General features: G+C 44.2%; 1 protein-coding gene across 4 annotated transcripts in view; it reads left to right on the plus strand.

Annotated features, from left to right (window-relative positions):
* The window catches only part of LOC121586414 (vesicle transport through interaction with t-SNAREs homolog 1A), a 191,929-nt gene that overhangs the window by 136,589 nt on the left and 37,380 nt on the right, over positions 1-17,960 (plus strand). For 2 of the 4 annotated variants that reach the window (XM_041903071.2, XM_041903080.2), the window contains one exon: positions 1,127-1,188. In XM_041903071.2, coding sequence (XP_041759005.1) covers positions 1,127-1,188 — 62 coding nt within the window. Of the gene's footprint in view, positions 1-1,126; positions 1,200-17,960 lie in introns of all 4 variants that reach the window. The other 2 variants (XM_041903088.1, XM_041903097.1) reach the window with 1 other exon arrangement.

A 17,960-nucleotide genomic window follows, 5' to 3' on the forward strand; every position in this document is an offset into this window, starting at 1 on the left:
TGACCCCAAAGAGAGAGAATGAAAAAGCGAAATACTAAAGGATATTCATTATTGCGCATTGGACATCATAAGTACTGTTCAGTACAACATAGTACAGACGGCAGTAGTAGAGACATCACTCAATGTTGCTATTTACCTTGACCCCTTAGTTCTTTGTACGAAGCAAGCAGTTGTGAAAGATCTCAACAGGGAAATGTCAAACACAAATTGGGGGAAACAAGAACCAGTCACAGTAATGCAAAGAGTAACACTTTGCAGATGGATCCGATTGTGCCATTAGTGTGTAGATGTGAAAGTAGGAATGCTCCGAAACCACAGCGAACATAAAGGCTACGATACTGCCCAATGTGTTCAGCTACTGGATGTTCTTCTGCCGCACACGTTTCTCTTTCATTTTAAACGCCCCTCTTTCATTCTCTGTTTATGTCTCTCTTTTATTTTATTTTTATTTTTTACTTTCTTACCCTTTTTTCTTCCCAGTTTTGTGATATCCAATTGGTAGTTACAGTCTTGTCTCATCGCTGCAACTCCCGTACGGACTCGGGAGAGGCGAAGGTCGAGAGCCATGCGTCCTCCAAAACACGACCCTGCCAAGCCGCACTGCTTCTTGACACACTGTTCGCTTAACCCGGAAGCCAGATGCACCAATGTGTCAGAGGAAACACCGTCCAACTGGCGACCGTGTCAGTGTGCATGCGCCCGGCCGGCCACAGGAGTCGCTAGAGCGCGATGGGACAAGGACATCCCGGCCGGCCAAACACTCCCCCCTAACCCGGACGACGCTGGGCCAATTGTGTGCCGCCCCATGGGTCTCCCGGTCGCAGCCGGCTGCGACACAGCCCGGGATCGAACCCGGATCTGTAGTGACGCCTCTAGCACTGCGATGCAGTGCCTTAGACCGCTGTGCCACTGAGGAGGCTGTTTATGTCTCTTTCTCAGAATCTCAGTCTCTCATTTTATCCCAGTTTTATTCTCTGCATCTCTTTCTCTCTTTATCGCCCATATTCTTTCACAAAGTTTCTCTCCCAGTCTCACTCACCTCTCAATCACCACTGAGCTGTGTTCTATATGGACTGTATACGTCTTTATGTGTTACATCCGTGCTTTCTCTTTCTCCTCCTTCTAGCTGAGAGAGACCGATGCAAACCTGGGCAAGAGCTCCCGCATCCTAACGGGAATGCTGAGAAGGTAAGAGGCAGGTAGGGACCATGATTCTAATGCACCTCTCTACAGATGTCTTCACCTGTGTGCCTGTGTCATCAACCACATTCACATCCACTCATTTAGACCCAAGTACACTTGAGAAGGGCCTAATTGACAGTCATACAGTATACACAGGTGGCAAATACATGCATTATAAGCACATACGGAAACTCACGCGCACTCAAACCCACAACATCTTATTTATCCCAAATACATACTGTACTGTTGTCATCGGAATCCTAGTGAGTGGGAAAGTATGTCCATGTGTTTGAAGACTGTTGTCTTATGAACATACAGTGGGGAGAACAAGTATTTGATACACTGCCGATTTTGCAGGTTTTCCTACTTACAAAGCATGTAGAGGTCTGTCATTTTTATCATAGGTACACTTCAACTTTATCATAGGTACATTGTATGATTTTTAAGTAATTAATTTGCATTTTATTGCATGACATAAGTATTTGATACATCAGAAAAGCAGAACTTAATAGTTGGTACAGAAACCTTTGTTTGCAATTACAGAGATCATACGTTTCCTGTAGGTCTTGACCAGGTTTGCACACACTGCAGCAGGGATTTTGGCCCACTCCTCCATACAGACCTTCTCCAGATCTTTCAGGTTTCGGGGCTGTCGCTGGGCAATACGGACTTTCAGCTCCCTCCAAAGATTTTCTATTGGGTTCAGGTCTGGAGACTGGCTAGGCCACTCCAGGACCTTGAGATGCTTCTTACGGAGCCACTCCTTAGTTGCCCTGGCTGTGTGTTTCGGGTCGTTATCATGCTGGAAGACCCAGCCACGACCCATCTTCAATGCTCTTACTGAGGGAAGATCTCGCGATACATGGCCCCATCCATCCTCCCCTCAATACGGTGCAGTCGTCCTGTTCCCTTTGCAGAAAAGCATCCCCAAAGAATGATGTTTCCACCTCCATGCTTCACGGTTGGGATGGTGTTCTTGGGGTTGTACTCATCCTTCTTCTTCCTCCAAACACGGCGAGTGGAGTTTAGACCAAAAAGCTCAATTTTTGTCTCATCAGACCACATGACCTTCTCCCATTCCTCCTCTGGATCATCCAGATGGTCATTGGCAAACTTCAGACGGGCCTGGACATGCGCTGGCTTGAGCAGGGGGATCTTGCGTGCGCTGCAGGATTTTAATCCATGACGGCGTAGTGTGTTACTAATGGTTTTCTTTGAGACTGTGGTCCCATCTCTCTTCAGGTCATTGACCAGGTCCTGCCGTGTAGTTCTGGGCTGATCCCTCGCCTTCCTCATGATCATTGATGCCCCACCAGGTGAGATCTTGCATGGAGCCCCAGACCGAGGGTGATTGACCGTCATCTTGAACTTCTTCCATTTTCTAATAATTGCGCCAACAGTTGTTGCCTTCTCACCAAGCTGCTTGCCTATTGTCCTGTAGCCCATCCCAGCCTTGTGCAGGTCTACAATTTTATCCCTGATGTCCTTACACAGCTCTCTGGTCTTGGCCATTGTGGAGAGGTTGGAGTCTGTTTGATTGAGTGTGTGGACAGGTGTCTTTTATACAGGTAACGAGTTCAAACAGGTGCAGTTAATACAGGTAATGAGTGGAGAACAGGAGGGCTTCTTAAAGAAAAACTAACAGGTCTGTGAGAGCCGGAATTCTTACTGGTTGGTAGGTGATCAAATACTTATGTCATGCAATAAAATGCAAATTAATTACTTAAAAATCATACAATGTGATTTTCTGGATTTTTGATTTAGATTCCGTCTCTCACTATGTAGAGGCCTATTACAGACCTCTACATGCTTTGTAAGTAGGAAAACCTGCAAAATCAGCAGTGTATCAAATACTTGTTCTCCCCACTGTATGTGAATGCCCCATACACTGTTTGTAATGTAGATTACTCTTTTCTGCGGTAAACTATGGTATAGTTCCATCAATCTAATACAGAATGGTACTGTATAAAAGCTGTCCAACAACCAATACTGGATGCTTTTCGACGAACAAGAAAAACACAAGCTGTGTACACTCCGGCAATTTTCTAAATTGTCCGTAATTTTCACAAACACACATACCACCACCCCTAGCCAACTCGCTTTCTCTCTCTCTCTCTCTCTCTCTCTCTCTCTCTCTCTCTCCTTCTTTCTTCCTTACTCTTACACACATCCGTTCACTCACAAGCATACCACCCCCCACCCCCCACACTCTCACTCACACACACACACACTCAGCTTAATGTCTTGTCACATCTCCATTTTATAAAGTGCCTCTGCGCCTACCCCTGAGCCGTGACGCCACGGTTTTGTTTATTTTTTATTTTTTTATTTCCCAGTGTGGTTTTTGATTAAGAGTAATATGTAAATGACACCAGCTAAATGTAAAATCCCGGGGCTAGGAAGGAAGTGCCAATTGAAATAGATGCTTCAGTGCCTTTAGACAATCAGGGGAAGGGGCAGGCGGTATGGGAGCGCTTGCAGGGGCCCAGGCAGGGCTGTGACGCCGACTGTAACCAATATTTCTGCATAGGTCTCTGTTTTGTCAAGTCTGATTAGAGGAGGCCTGGGCTCGCCTGGTGTCACCCAGAGCTGTCCAGAAATCATTCATCATCATGCCCCCCCTCCCTTGTCCTCCCCCGCTGCCCCTCCTCCCCCTGCCGCCTCCACCCGGGTGCTAAAGTAAATAACACCCACTTATTTCAATATTATCATATTAATGTTAAAGTTCAGCTGTCACCTAATGGGAAGACTTAATCAAACGTAGCATTTAAGAGCGGTAGCGCCTGCCTAACGCGGCTCAGGCTCGCAGTTTTCTCTGGTTAGCCCCGACTCAAATCAGGATTTATTAGGGTCTTTCTAAAGCTGGGCGGCCCCCAGCCTCTTCCCAACCTCTGCCTTGCTTTCTGCTTCATGGGGCTTCCCATTCTTCTTTTGACACATACCAAGCATTTTTACTCCTCTTTCCTTTAGAGTTTAAATAAAATAAAGTATTTTGGTTGTACAATTTTGTTTACATTTTTCATCCCTGAAAGTCATTTATAACCAGAAAAGGGGACAGAGAAACAAAAGTGTCACAGGGCGTAGTTTTGATATTAAGACTGACTACCCTTTTTGTGAATTTCCCCATTCATTTCATTACTTGCTCCTGTAGGTTTCACGCATTTGATTAATGTTGTATTTTTATTAGTCAAGGAAATTGTTGCGCTGTTTGGGGTGTTTTGTGTTTTAAGCTTGCCAGTAGTTTGCGAAAGAGTTATAGTGTTATATGTAAATGAGGCCAGTAGGTGAACCTCTACTACTCTGCTCTGCAACTTCAGCTGTGCTGCACAAATTGGCTTCTGGTACTCATTTGCTACTCCTCTTTTCAACTCTTCTTTTTTAATACTGAAACTCTCTCTACCTTAACTGTTAGAGGGTGACTGACCTCGTATTGACCCTGTAAAACAACACATTTCACTGCACCTATCCGGTGTATGTGACAATAAAGCATATTGTTTTTATTGACTATTTAACGCTTTGAATGCAATATGTATAATGTAAGTGCTTGGATATTAAAAAGTGAGTGAAAAAGGACAGGATTGCTCAGAGAGAGAGAGAGAGTAAGATAACATTGTATACTGTGTCCATAATAAGTATATAGGTTGTATGTTGGGAGCTTTTGGGAAAGAGCACAGTTAGAAAGATATGGCATATAGAAGCAAACCGGATGGACATCATGAAAATGATCGGAGAGGTTGAGAGTAGAAGAAGTTCAGGAGCAAAAACAAATAAAATAGAATTATTGTAAAATTGACTGTGTCCATAAGGTGTAGATAGTAAGTATAGGCTGGAAGTAGAGGCCTGGGCATTGTTGTTCACTAATTTACCCCAAGTAGGGAAAGGATGGCGGGGTTGAAAAGTAATAAAGGGGAGTATATATATAAAAAACATGGGAGATTGGAAGTGATGCAGACAATTACATTGATGGAAGTTACAATCTATCTGCAATATTAAGCTGATCTACCCCCAAGAATAAAAAAAATAATAATAATAATAAAAAAAAGATAACATCGTATTGGATTTAAGTTGAGACATTGGTCTTGTCACCTCTCCTTCTCTGTTTCTCCTGGTTGAGCCAGAGGAGAGGAGAGCCACTATGAATGCTGGATATCACTCCAGCTGCGCATCAAAGAGAAAGATACTGAGAGAGAAACATCACTTCTCTAAGAAATACTCTAAGATCAACACATCTGAGTTAGTTGTTGGTCTAGTGACACATGAAACAGTATTTCTTTAACAATATAATTTAATGTTAATAATTGGTTGAAATGAAACCCTGATTCTACAGTAGATCCCCAGGACTGGAGTTGAAAAAACCCTGTCCTATGCTAGTCCTCCTCTACAGCACATGCACTGCCATGTCATAGTCCCTCAATTACTTAGCCTAGTGTCGGCTGGTGGAGGGCTTCTTCCTCTGCACATATTTTAAATTATTAATCCAATCATCTGGGGTCCTGAGGGTTTTAATGATATTGTCATGGTCATGGTGATCTCATTAAGTTTTAATGCTAATGCCTGTTAAAGGATTTTTTTTGGGGGGAAGTAATAATATCAATGATGCTCATCGGGAGTTAAGCGGTATGAAATTGATAATGCACAATTAGAACATTCCCTGTTATTAATGGCCACTTGAGCTAGCATGCTGCAGTTCTTTTCAATGACGAGCTGTCAGGGGATCTGCAAATGTTGCATTAAGAGGTATTCAGGAATAGTAATACATGATTGAGTCATCAACCCATATCAATCAAGTCATATCAATAAACTTGCTGAATCATATCAATTCATTAAGAGGAAATTGCACACTGCATATTATCTAAATGACATGTTGTCAGATGGAAGCTAGACCTTCCCATGCTAGACCTTGGGAAGAGGAATGCTGGCAGTAGGATGTAGTGTCTCTGTGTTTTTAAGTCTTTGTTGGTGGTACCACTGTCCTGTGAGGGGTGTAAGGATGTGCTGGTGGTGGAAGCCATGCCTGATTAGTGGAGCCACAGGCCCCAGCTCTCTCCTCAGTTACCTCAGTGCCATGGGGCCCTGACATTACAGCCCTCACACTGCGGTCACAAAATGGCTCCCATGACTTTGCCCAACAGAGGTGGACTGTCTGTGGTGGGAACGGAGCCGACTCCTGCTGCTACTGCAATCATGTCCAGCATCTCCTCCCAGCCACAGCACACAGCAGAAAAGAGCGGTCGCAGAGTTAAGATGCAGCTCCAGACCCAGTTATGACCACTGGGGTTCTGGATGGTTCTGGGAAGGTGAGGGTGGATGGGGGGCAGTGTGAAGGGCAAGGTGAGTTGGGGCAGGGTAGGAGGGGTTGGTCTTCTTCTCGCTGGCGGCTGATCCCGCATGCAGGTGGTCGATTCAGTCACCAAGCAGATCAAAAAGTCAAACCCCTGGGTGGACCTCTCTTTGAAATGGGAATGGGGCTGAGATATCAGACAGAAAACATAAGCAAGCCCCAGCCGCAGAAGGGCTCCATATTCATGGCGGTAGCAGGGCTGGCAGTGGCAGGCAGGGGCCCCAGCCTTCAGAGGAGGGCTCTGATCGCTCTGGACACTGATTAAGAGATCAGCACTTGGCCTGGTGCTAGGACGCTAGACCCAGCATGCTAACTCCCTTCAGCTCCAGAGAACCCACCAATGACCAACGGTGTGCAAGTGCAGCGCACCTTAGCCCATTCTCTAACTTGCTCCATCTTGGCCAATATTCTATACTAGTATTATACTGAATGCTATACTACACTAGTAGCCCTCAACCTGGGCTCACTTGAGCCAGGGCTTATTCACTGCAAACTGCACTACCAGTGCTGCGGTAGAGCTAACAACTCTGTTCAGGCTAACATTAATCCTGACAAGTATAACCTTATGTGCATATGACCATAGAGTACATCCCGTTTGTTTATGCAACGTCCAAACAATTCTTATTATTGCTAGTACATACAATGATAGTTAAAGAAACCCGACCTTATTAGGACATTTTGTCCACACGTTCACGTCTTCACACCCCCTCCCTTCTGGAAAGCAGCGGGAGCCAGGCCTCTCTCCCTTTTGATTCACTGGAAAGTGGAGATGCAACGATGGGCTTTCGAACAGGGAAGAGGAGAAAGAGAAAAGAGCGTGGCTGCGTTCGTTCGTGTTTGCCAGTCCCATTAAAGCGACATTTGCAAACAATGTCAGGAGGGAAGGAGATCAAAGAGCGCCTCCTCAGAAAAGCGCTGGGAGTAGGGGGGCTCTGATGTCCTGAAGATCTCCAAATTTAGACCCTTTCCACCAGTATTGGCTGAGTTTCTCTCTTTCCCAGTGCTGGAATATTAACTATGTGATATGTAGGTCATATAATTAATGGAATTCAGCTCCACCAGTGGGCTGTGGCTGGATGCAAATGGAAGGGAGTCTTGGGGGCCCTCTTGAAGTCTTGTTGTGAAGTCGAACAAAAATATTTGATATAATTTTTAATTGAAGCTGAAAGATAGAACAAATTATAGTTCAGTGTGTGTTTTTCTTTCCCTTCTCATTCCTCCACTTTGGTCCTTTTTTCCTGTTCTTTTATTTATTTGGTTTGCCTTTTTGGAGGAGGAGCAGAGGAAAAGCCTTGTTAGGATGCGAGAGTCAGGGGAGTGAGAGGGAGGCTTGGGTGGAGCAGTGGCGGAGGGGGCAAGGCATCTTCTCCCACTCACGTGCACTCCCACACACACAGGAACTGCACACATAGCCTAATGTACACACACACACACACACACACACAAAATCCCTCACTAGAACTTGCACGATCAGTCTGTTTCATTTTCTGCTGTGTGAAGGTGATAACCTGCTATCGAGTTTTCACCCACTTGTGCACCATATTACCTATGAACAATAATTATTATATTTTGTGAAAGACATATCATTGATTTCCTGTTCCTGTCTCTTAAGCATTCTGATTATACTGTAGCCTGAGCTCTCGCACTGCCTACCCAGGTCCAGCACACCAGGGTAGACTTTACTAGCATCTCTGCATCCCTACCAACTCCTTCCAAAAGCTGCAGGCTGTGGTCTGAGTCACCACACACAAGTTCCTAGCACCAAGAGTAGGTCTGCCATTGGACCTCACTTGTCCGCTACGCATCTGATGATGTGATGTTCACCTCTTCCAACTCTGACTATCTGAATCACGTCAGCTTTGTTTTAGCCAACAAGGATTTTTATTAGCCTGCTCATTAGAAAGAGTCACATCCACATGGTGACCGTTGGTCGAATGTCAAACAAAGTTGATTTTTGATCAGTCGGAATAGGTTTGGTTTGGTTGAGATGGTTTAAAGCAACATGTTTGATAAAAGGTCATGCAAAAATATATTTTCCCTGTTTTATATTGGGTAATATTTCCAGTTGAACTCATTTATGCAAGCCAGAGAGGCTGGAATTAGCCATAGCCTAGCGCATATCGCCTGTCCCGAGAGTGGTGGACCAATCCCAACGGATACCTCTCTGATCTGTTCTCCGTGTTGCGGCGGATAATTTGTACTCCGTTCCCTCTCGTCTCTCAATTTATTCAGCATGGCTGATATCACTTTGGCGTTTGCTTCTCCTCCCTCTGGGTAGGCCTATCTGCTCCCTCTGTGAACTTCTCGTGTTTTCCTCTTCTCTTTTCCTGGCAAATGAGTGAAGTGCCAAAGCGTGAATCGTAGCTGGCTACCTCTTTCGCCCATCTCTGGTGAAGGCAGCTGGCTTTTGTTAGTGTGTGTTTGCGGTACATGAGCGTTCAGTAGGGGATACAGCGGTACAGTAGGGATAGCATTTTAGAGCTCAGTGCCAAGTGTCCAATGCTGAAAGACTTTATGAGAGCAGACCTCTGTGGATTGGAGACCTTTATCTATACTAGATCCGTGTACAGAGGGGCTTCATCACCAATCCACATAAATACGTTGATTGTATAGCTATGGAAGCAATGGCAGACTGGGAGGAGCTCCAGCTAGTGTCAAGCACAGAGATAGTCAGTGCTGCTCAGTACACTTTTTAAAATACTGTAGAAATGGGCAGTATCAGTGTATTCCACCACAGCATTCCTCTTTGAGTTTGTAGAGTTGTAAGTGGACCTACTAGCTGGCAGTAAACTTTTGTTGTGAGAAACAATAGCTTATCCATGTACCTGAAGGCTTTTTTTTTTTTTCTTTTATAGTACATTCAGTCTAGTGAGATAGGTATGTGTGTGTGTGTGTGTGTATTTACGCACACGCATGTGTGTGTCTGGCTGCTGGGACAATTACAGGGTGCGCCTGAGCCTCATTACCAGCCGCTCCGAGCCAAACAAGCAGCACTGCCACCTATCTCTCTCTCTCTCTCTCTCTCTCTCTCTCTCTCTCTCTCTCTCTCTCTCTCTCTCTCTCTCTCTCTCTCTCTCTCTCTCTCTCTCTCTCTCTCTCTCACACTTCCTCCACCTCTCCCATTAAAGAGTGCTGATGGGATGCTTTTGGGGAAAGGAGAGAGACACAAACAAGCCTGGGCTGCAGAGAACGGGGTTGTTTACAAGGGCAAAGATGGGCTCATGTTTTATATAAGGAATGCCTTTGTCTATTGAGGGAAGAGACTGTTTACTGACTAGCTCTGGCTTTCTCTTCTCTCCATTATTATCTGTACCACACCTATAGTTGCAATGCCTCTAGGACTTAATGGAGGTCAGATACTGCTTGTGTTTTTCTAGGTGTTGTTGAGATATTTCACTTACTATATATACAGTGCTAATATGTGATATCAGTCTAATATGTGATATCCGTCTAATATGTGATATGTCATTTCCCTACTTTTGGATTGTCTTGGAAGTTTCCTGTAAGTTGCCGAAGTTTGCAGTCTTGTGCAATACTTAAAATGTATTTCAATTCCAGATAAGGTAAGTGCTGCACATGGCAATGTAACCTTTTAAAGACGATGAGCAGATACTGTCAACATGTGTTGTTGTTTTTATCGCACTGCTTTGCTTTATCTTGGCCAGGTCGCAGTTGTAAATGAGAACTTGTTCTCAACTGGCTTACCTGGTTAAATAAAGGTTAAATAAAAAATATAAAAAAAAAAAAACAATGGAGTATACTGCCATAGCAGCCTATCAATCAACTAGTTTTCCACCCTGGAACAGGGACTTTTACTGTCATCCTTTTCCCAACACCGTGAGGTCAACCCCGTATGACATTGAGGTGATGGTTTATTCGCCCTCTCTGGTTGTGTTCCGGTTGAGGCGCTTTTCCCCCCCGACATCGACAGGCCGTTCCAACGAGCTGACTGGAGATCAGTGGCGCCTCCCCCCTTGAAGTGGCTCCAGGTGTCACTCCAAGGGTACCCACCCTGTTTGATCTGCCGTCGAGCGCCTGTCGGGCTGCGGCACCCTCTGATTCGCCCGTCAGACGTCCAAAAGTTCTGCCACTACTTTTGAGTAATGGCAAGGGAAGCTTGGTGGCAGTGGTATTGATGTGTAGTGGTGACAGTTAGGGGGAACTGGTCTGAATGCTGGTTTGAATACTTAACTCTTGAGAGTAGCCACTGGGGAAAGCCTTCATTCCCATCACTGTATAAGAAGACAGCATGAAGGTGTGACTCCATATGGTTCTCCAGACCCAGACAAAACACAAAACAGCTACAACACCAAAAATAAGACAAAATAAACATACAAAAACAGATTGATGCAGTGATCTTATTCGAAGCCTTGTTTTACGAAGTACAAAAAACACACACTCCTCAAACATCTTAGATGCTGTCCAAAGGAGGTCCCTGCCTTCTGGAGAAATGAAAGAAGTGCTAGTATGCAGAAGAGGAAACGGATCAAACGAAAAGGAGGGAATGTTCTGTGGATATCTGTGCAGACACCGGCATCTGCACTTCATTTCTTTCATTCCCTGTTTCCTTCATTCCTGTCTTTTCCACCTACTGTTTTTGCTGAAATTACAGGTGAGTGCCCAGACTGTGGCGGGCCCTTCCTTTCGTCAGGAGAAAGAAAGAGATAGATAGAGAAAAAAAGAAAAAGAGAGAGACTCTTCTCGTTGTTGTTTGTGGAGCCCACTCTCCCTTTACGTGGCTCGTGATAACTTATTCAGCGCGGCCTATTCATCCAGGGGTTGAGCGCGGGCGTCCGTCAAGAGGTATATAATGAGGCGACACGGAGAAGCTCCTCTCCCTTCGCCTGGGTCTCTCCCCCCTTCCTCTCCTCCTCTACCCTCCCAGCCTACCGTTTTCAACCAATTTAAATAGATAATAGGGGGCCTTCTTCTGGACATTTTGAAGCAATTAGAACCTATCACACTGTTCCTCCCCTGGCTGTCGTCCCTGCCAGCATGCCATTGTGTGTGTGTGTTTACATCTGGGCACTGCGCTCCTCTAAACAGCTGCCTCAGAGAATGCAGAATGCCACTGCAGACGTGGACACTGGTATACATGTGGAAGAGAGAGGCCTGGTTTGTCGCCATGTTTTAGAGCCATACAGACTCTAGCCCACTCGAGCATGTTGGGTTGGGAAGAATACCATGCTTTGGAATGCCAGGACATGCCATCACTGTGCCATGCCAAGCTGTTCTGTGCTGGGGTGTTTTAGCCTGTCTTAGTCCGTAGTGCAATGGCTGCCAGGATGAAACTGCTATAGCCAAATGGCCTAACTTCCTTTCACTCTATCTTTCTAGAACAGTCTTTCATCTACCCCTCCCTCTTACTGTATATGGACACATTGGTTTCTGGTGACTGAAAAGGGGATCAATACTTGACCTTACATTTCTGGTACAGGGAGACTTGGTACCGGAGCTCAGATGTTTTCTTTAGCCCCCAACTTTCCCAATTTGTTTTACTCATTTTACACATTCTCAGTGAGCGTTTATGTACTTTAAATATTCTGCCCTTTGCCGTGTCATTGAATAATGCATTGGATCACCACTACTCTCTAGCCTTTAATGTTGTAGTGCCCTCTTAATGGGAATAAGGCATTGTGTGTTTGATAGTTCAGATTTACTGCATTTACTGATAAAGCTTTCAGTCAAATGAATAGACAAATACAATATCTGTTGACTTATCAGATTATGGAAGACTAGAGTGAATGTCTATCATATCTTTGAGGGGGATCCTTATGTAGTGTTTGTAGACAATTGCATTGATAAAATACATGAAGAAATATCACCTTAGACTATGTTTTTTGACATCTGGTTGGATGGTTAAGCTGAAGCTTTGCTGTTGTTGTTGCATCTCTGATCTGTCTTTGGCTGGGTGTAAAAGCGTGAAATATTTACAAAATAGTGAAATTCATTTCCCCCCCCCTTTATATTCCTTCTCTTCTATCCTTTCAATAACATCTCCCTGTCTTGTCTGTCTGTCTCTGCCTCTCTCCTAACCCACCCTAGCAGACCCCCATCTTGGAGTGTGTTTCGAGAAGGGGGGGTATGAAGAACACAATGCAAGCCTGCTCATTTTGAGATGTTGACACACTCGTGTTGCAGATAGCATAAAAGATTCCCTTTATCACAATGGAAGGAACAATAAAAACAGGACCACATTTTGAAGAAGCTGAAGAGGTTGCAGCGTCACTCCCATCAAAGACTGGGCTTTGTTGGCTGTGGAGAGTTGAGAGGGGCTCCCATTATGACACTTCTCAAGAGTTTCAGTCCCTCGTTTTGGAAAGCTTCCAACCTTGAGAGCTTTTATGATTAACACAGTGATGGCGTATTGGGGACGATCGAGGTCTGAAAAATAGACCGACAGAAGAGAAGACTCCTATCGCTATTCACTGTTCATTTGCTTTGTAGGGACTTGTGTAATCCATATTGTCCATATCCTTATTGTATATACTGTATGTATATTGTAATTCCTCTGTCTATATTCTGTCTGTATATTTTATGTATTGCTGGCAGCACCATTTCACCAAGTCAAATTCCAGGTACTGTATATGCAAATGTACTTTGAATAAAGGTGATTCTGATTATAATTGCAACCAACCGAGGAAAGAAGTTAGCACACGCCAAGAGTTCCACAAGTACTTTGGAGAAAACACTTCCTTTTATAGATGGTTTTTCTTTTTAACACCACAGCAACAAGGTAATGTTGGTCTAATAAGGCTGGAGGATTGTCTTTGTCATTTTTGTATCTAGTGTTAAATCCCACCATTCAGGACCCACTGCTGTGAAAATCCACTACACCTCTAAAAGTGTGATCTGGAAATCCATTAGTGCAGGCCATACAATCGGATGACCAGCTTCACATTTCTCAAAAAATATATGAATTGTGAACAATACAAGGAAAAATATGAGCTGTAGCCTTCCTTTTGGTTTATGACGCTGCAAAACGTATTTTGTAGATACTTTAAGTTGATTTGGGCATTCAATTTATGGGACATTGCACCTCAATAGATGCTAGTCATCCTGCACAGTAAACACTTCTAAGGTAAGATAATGACCAAACAAGAAAATAATTTGTGCGCTTGCTTCAGTGTCAAAAAAATATTTGCATGGTATTGGGAGATGTGTTTAATTTAGAATTCAAGCTGAATATAAGCTAAAGCAGTTCAATATACACTGAACAAAAATATAAACTCGACATGTAAAGTGTTGGTCCAATGTTTCATGAGCTGAAATAAAAAATGACAGAACTATGCCTCTGAAATGCTCACCTCAATTAAACAAATAATTAATCAGTTTAACAGTTAATAACCTTTGTATGGTCCTATCTGTAATTAATTTAATCCCAGCCTTAGTATTAAATTGTTCTTCATCTGTATTGTATGTAAGCCATTGGACCTACATACCTCTTGCCTCTATAGAAATCATACAGTGTGAACGAATCAGTGTAGGCCTCACTCAGGTCCTCCTCAGTAAATCACAGCAAAGTGTCTTGGACTCTTTGACCCACATCAGCGTGGTCAACGACCCTTCAGGAAGTGACTGATGTCCAGGCTGGACAGGGTTCATGACATCATATTCGCTTGATGACACATCTGTGGAAAGCAGCTATTGGGCGATATTTTGTTGTTATTTTATACCCCCAGCACAAAACCTATGGTGTACACAGTGGGGAGAACAAGTATTTGATACACTGCCGATTTTGCAGGTTTTCCTACTTACAAAGCATGTAGAGGTCTGTAATTTTTATCATAGGTACACTTCAACTGTGAGAGACGGAATCCAAAAATCCAGAAAATCACATTGTATGATTTTTAAGTAATTCATTTGCATTTTATTGCATGACATAAGTATTTGATACAGTGAGGAAAAAAAGTATTTGATCCCCTACGTTTGTCCACTGACAAAGAAATGATCAGTCTATATTTTTAATGGTAGGTTTATTTGAACAGTGAGAGACAGAATAACAACCAAAAAATCCAGAAAAACGCATGTCAAAAATGTTATGAATTGATTTGCATTTTAATGAGGGAGGTAGCTTAGTGAGTAAGAGCGTTGTGCCAGTAGCCGAAAGGTCGCTGGTTCTAATCCCCCAGCCGACTAGTTGAAAAATCTGTCGATGTGCCCTTAAGCAAGGCACTTAACCCTAATTGCTCATGTAAGTCGCTCTGGATAAGAGCGTCTGCTAAATGACTGAAATGTAAAAAATGAAATGTAAATAAGTATTTGACCCCCTCTCAATCAGAAAGATTTCTGGCTCCCAGGTGTCTTTTATACAGGTAACGAGCTGAGATTAGGTGCACACTCTTAAAGGGAGTGCTCCTAATCTCAGCGTGTTACCTGTATAAAAGACACCTGTCCACAGAAGCAATCAATCATATAATCATATTCCAAACTCTCCACCATGGCCAAGACCAAAGAGCTCTCCAAGGATGTCAGTGACAAGATTGTAGGCCTACACGAGGCTGGAATGGGCTACAAGAAGGTGACAACAGTTGGTGCGATTATTCGCAAATGGAAGAAACACAAAATAACTGTCAATCTCCCTCGGCCTGGGGCTCCATGCAAGATCTCACCTCGTGGAGTTGCAATGATCATGAGAACGGAGAGGAATCAGCCCAGAACTACACGGGAGGATTTTGTCAATGATCTCAAGGCAGCTGGGACCATAGTCACCAAGAAAACAATTTGTAACACACTACGCCGTGAAGGACTGAAATCCTGCAGTGCCCGCAAGGTGCCCCTGCTCAAGAAAGCACATATACATGCCCATCTGAAGTTTTCCAATGAACATCTGAATGATTCAGAGGAGAACTGGGTGAAAGTGTTGTGGTCAGATGAGACCAAAATGGAGCTCTTTGGCATCAACTCAACTCGCCGTATTTGGAGGAGGAGGAATGCTGCCTATGACCCCAAGAACACCATCCCCACCGTCAAACATGGAGGTGGAATCATTATGCTTTGGGGTTGTTTTTCTGCTAAAGGGACAGGACAACTTCACCGCATCAAAGGGACGATGGACGGGGCCATGTACTGTCAAATCTTGGGTGAGAACCTCCTTCCCTCAGCCAGGGCATTGAAAATGGGTCGTGGATGGGTATTCCAGCATGACAATGACCCAAAACACACGGCCAAGGCAACAAAGGAGTGGCTCAAGAAGAAGCACATTAAGGTCCTGTAGTGGCCTAGCCAGTCTCCAGACCTTAATCCCATAGAAAATCTGTGGAGGGAGCTGAAGGTTCGAGTTGCCAAACGTCAGCCTCGAAACCTTAATGACTTGGAGAAGATCTGCAAAGAAGAGTGGGACAAAATCCCTCCTGAGATGTGTGCAAACCTGGTGGCCAACTACAAGAAACGTCTGACCTCTGTGATTGCCAACATTGGTTTTGCCACCAAGTACTAAGTCATGTTTTGCAGAGGGGTCAAATACTTATTTCCCTCATTAAAATGCAAACACATTTATACAATTTTTGACATGCGTTTTTCTGGATTATTTTGTTGTTATTCTGTCTCTCACTGTTCAAATAAACCTACCATTAAAATTATAGACTGATCATTTCTTTGTCAGTGGGCAAACATACAAAATCAGCAGGGGATCAAATACTTTTTTCCCTCACTGTACATCAGAAAAGCAGAACTTAATATTTGGTACATAAACCTTTGTTTGCAATTGCAGAGATCATACGTTTCCTGTAGGTCTTGACCAGGTTTGCCCACTCCTCCATACAGACCTTCTCCAGATCCTTCAGGTTTCGGGGCTGTCGCTGGGCAATACGGACTTTCAGCTCCCTCCAAAGATTTTCTATTGGGTTCAGGTCTGGAGACTGGCTAGGCCACTCCAGGACCTTGAGATGCTTCTTATGGAGCCACTCCTTAGTTGCCCTGGCTGTGTGTTTCGGGTCGTTGTCATGCTGGAAGACCCAGCCACGACCCACCTTCAATGCTCTTACTGAGGGAAGGAGGTTGTTGGCCAAGATCTCGCGATACATGGCCCCATCCATCCTCCCCTCAATATGGTGCAGTCGTCCTGTCCCCTTTGCAGAAAAGCATCCCCAAAGAATGATGTTTCCACCTCCATGCTTCACGGTTGGGATGGTGTTCTTGGGGTTGTACTCATCCTTCTTCTTCCTCCAAACACGGCGAGTGGAGTTTAGACCAAAAAGCTCTATTTTTGTCTCATCAGACCACATGACCTTCTCCCATTCCTCCTCTGGATCATCCAGATGGTCATTGGCCAACTTCAGACGGGCCTGGACATGCGCTGGCTTGAGCAGGGGGATCTTGCGTGCGCTGCAGGATTTTAATCCATGACGGCATGGTGTGTTACTAATGGTTTTCTTTGAGACTGTGGTCCCAGCTCTCTTCAGGTCATTGACCAGGTCCTGCCGTGTAGTTCTGGGCTGATCCCTCACCTTCCTCATGATCATTGATGCCCCACCAGGTGAGATCTTGCATGGAGCCCCAGACCGAGGGTGATTGACCGTCATCTTGAACTTCTTCCATTTTCTAATAATTGTGCCAACAGTTGTTGCCTTCTCACCAAGCCGCTTGCCTATTGTCCTGTAGCCCTTCCCAGCCTTGTGCAGGTCTACAATTTTATCCCTGATGTCCTTACACAGCGCTCTGGTCTTGGCCATTGTGGAGAGGTTGGAGTCTGTTTGATTGAGTGTGTGGACAGGTGTCTTTTATACAGGTAACGAGTTCAAACAGGTGCAGTTAATACAGTTAATGAGTGGAGAACAGGAGGGCTTCTTAAAGAAAAACTAACAGGTCTGTGAGAGCCGGAATTCTTACTGGTTGGTAGGTGATCAAATACTTATGTCATGCAATAAAATGCAAATTAATTACTTAAAAATCATACAATGTGATTTTCTGGATTTTTGTTTTAGATTCCGTCTCTCACTATGTAGAGGCCTATTACAGACCTCTACATGCTTTGTAAGTAGGAAAACCTGCAAAATCAGCAGTGTATCAAATACTTGTTCTCCCCACTGTATGTGAATGCCCCATACACTGTTTGTAATGTAGATTACTCTTTCCTGCGGTCTCTCACAGTTGAGGTGTACCTATGATAAAAAATACAGACCTCTACATGCTTTGTAAGTAGGAAAACCTGCAAAATCGGCAGTGTATCAAATACTTGTTCTCCCCAGTGTATGTGTGCCTGTGTGTGTGTTTATGCAGTCTGTGAGCTCCTGCACTTTTCCGTGTGTGCAGCTTTGTTTCTGGGACCATGAGAGGAGCGTTTAGTGTTGATTGCAGTGAAATGTGAGGGGAGAGAGGGAGCAGGCCTCACAATACAATCACCCACTCCTTATTGAAGCTCACTGATAAAACTGTGATGTTCTAATTGGTTCATCTTAATCTAGCGCTGTGTGTGTATGAGAGAATGCGCCAAACG

The sequence above is a fragment of the Coregonus clupeaformis genome, chromosome 2, assembly GCF_020615455.1.
Source record: "Coregonus clupeaformis isolate EN_2021a chromosome 2, ASM2061545v1, whole genome shotgun sequence".
Taxonomy (NCBI): Eukaryota; Metazoa; Chordata; class Actinopteri; order Salmoniformes; family Salmonidae; genus Coregonus; species Coregonus clupeaformis.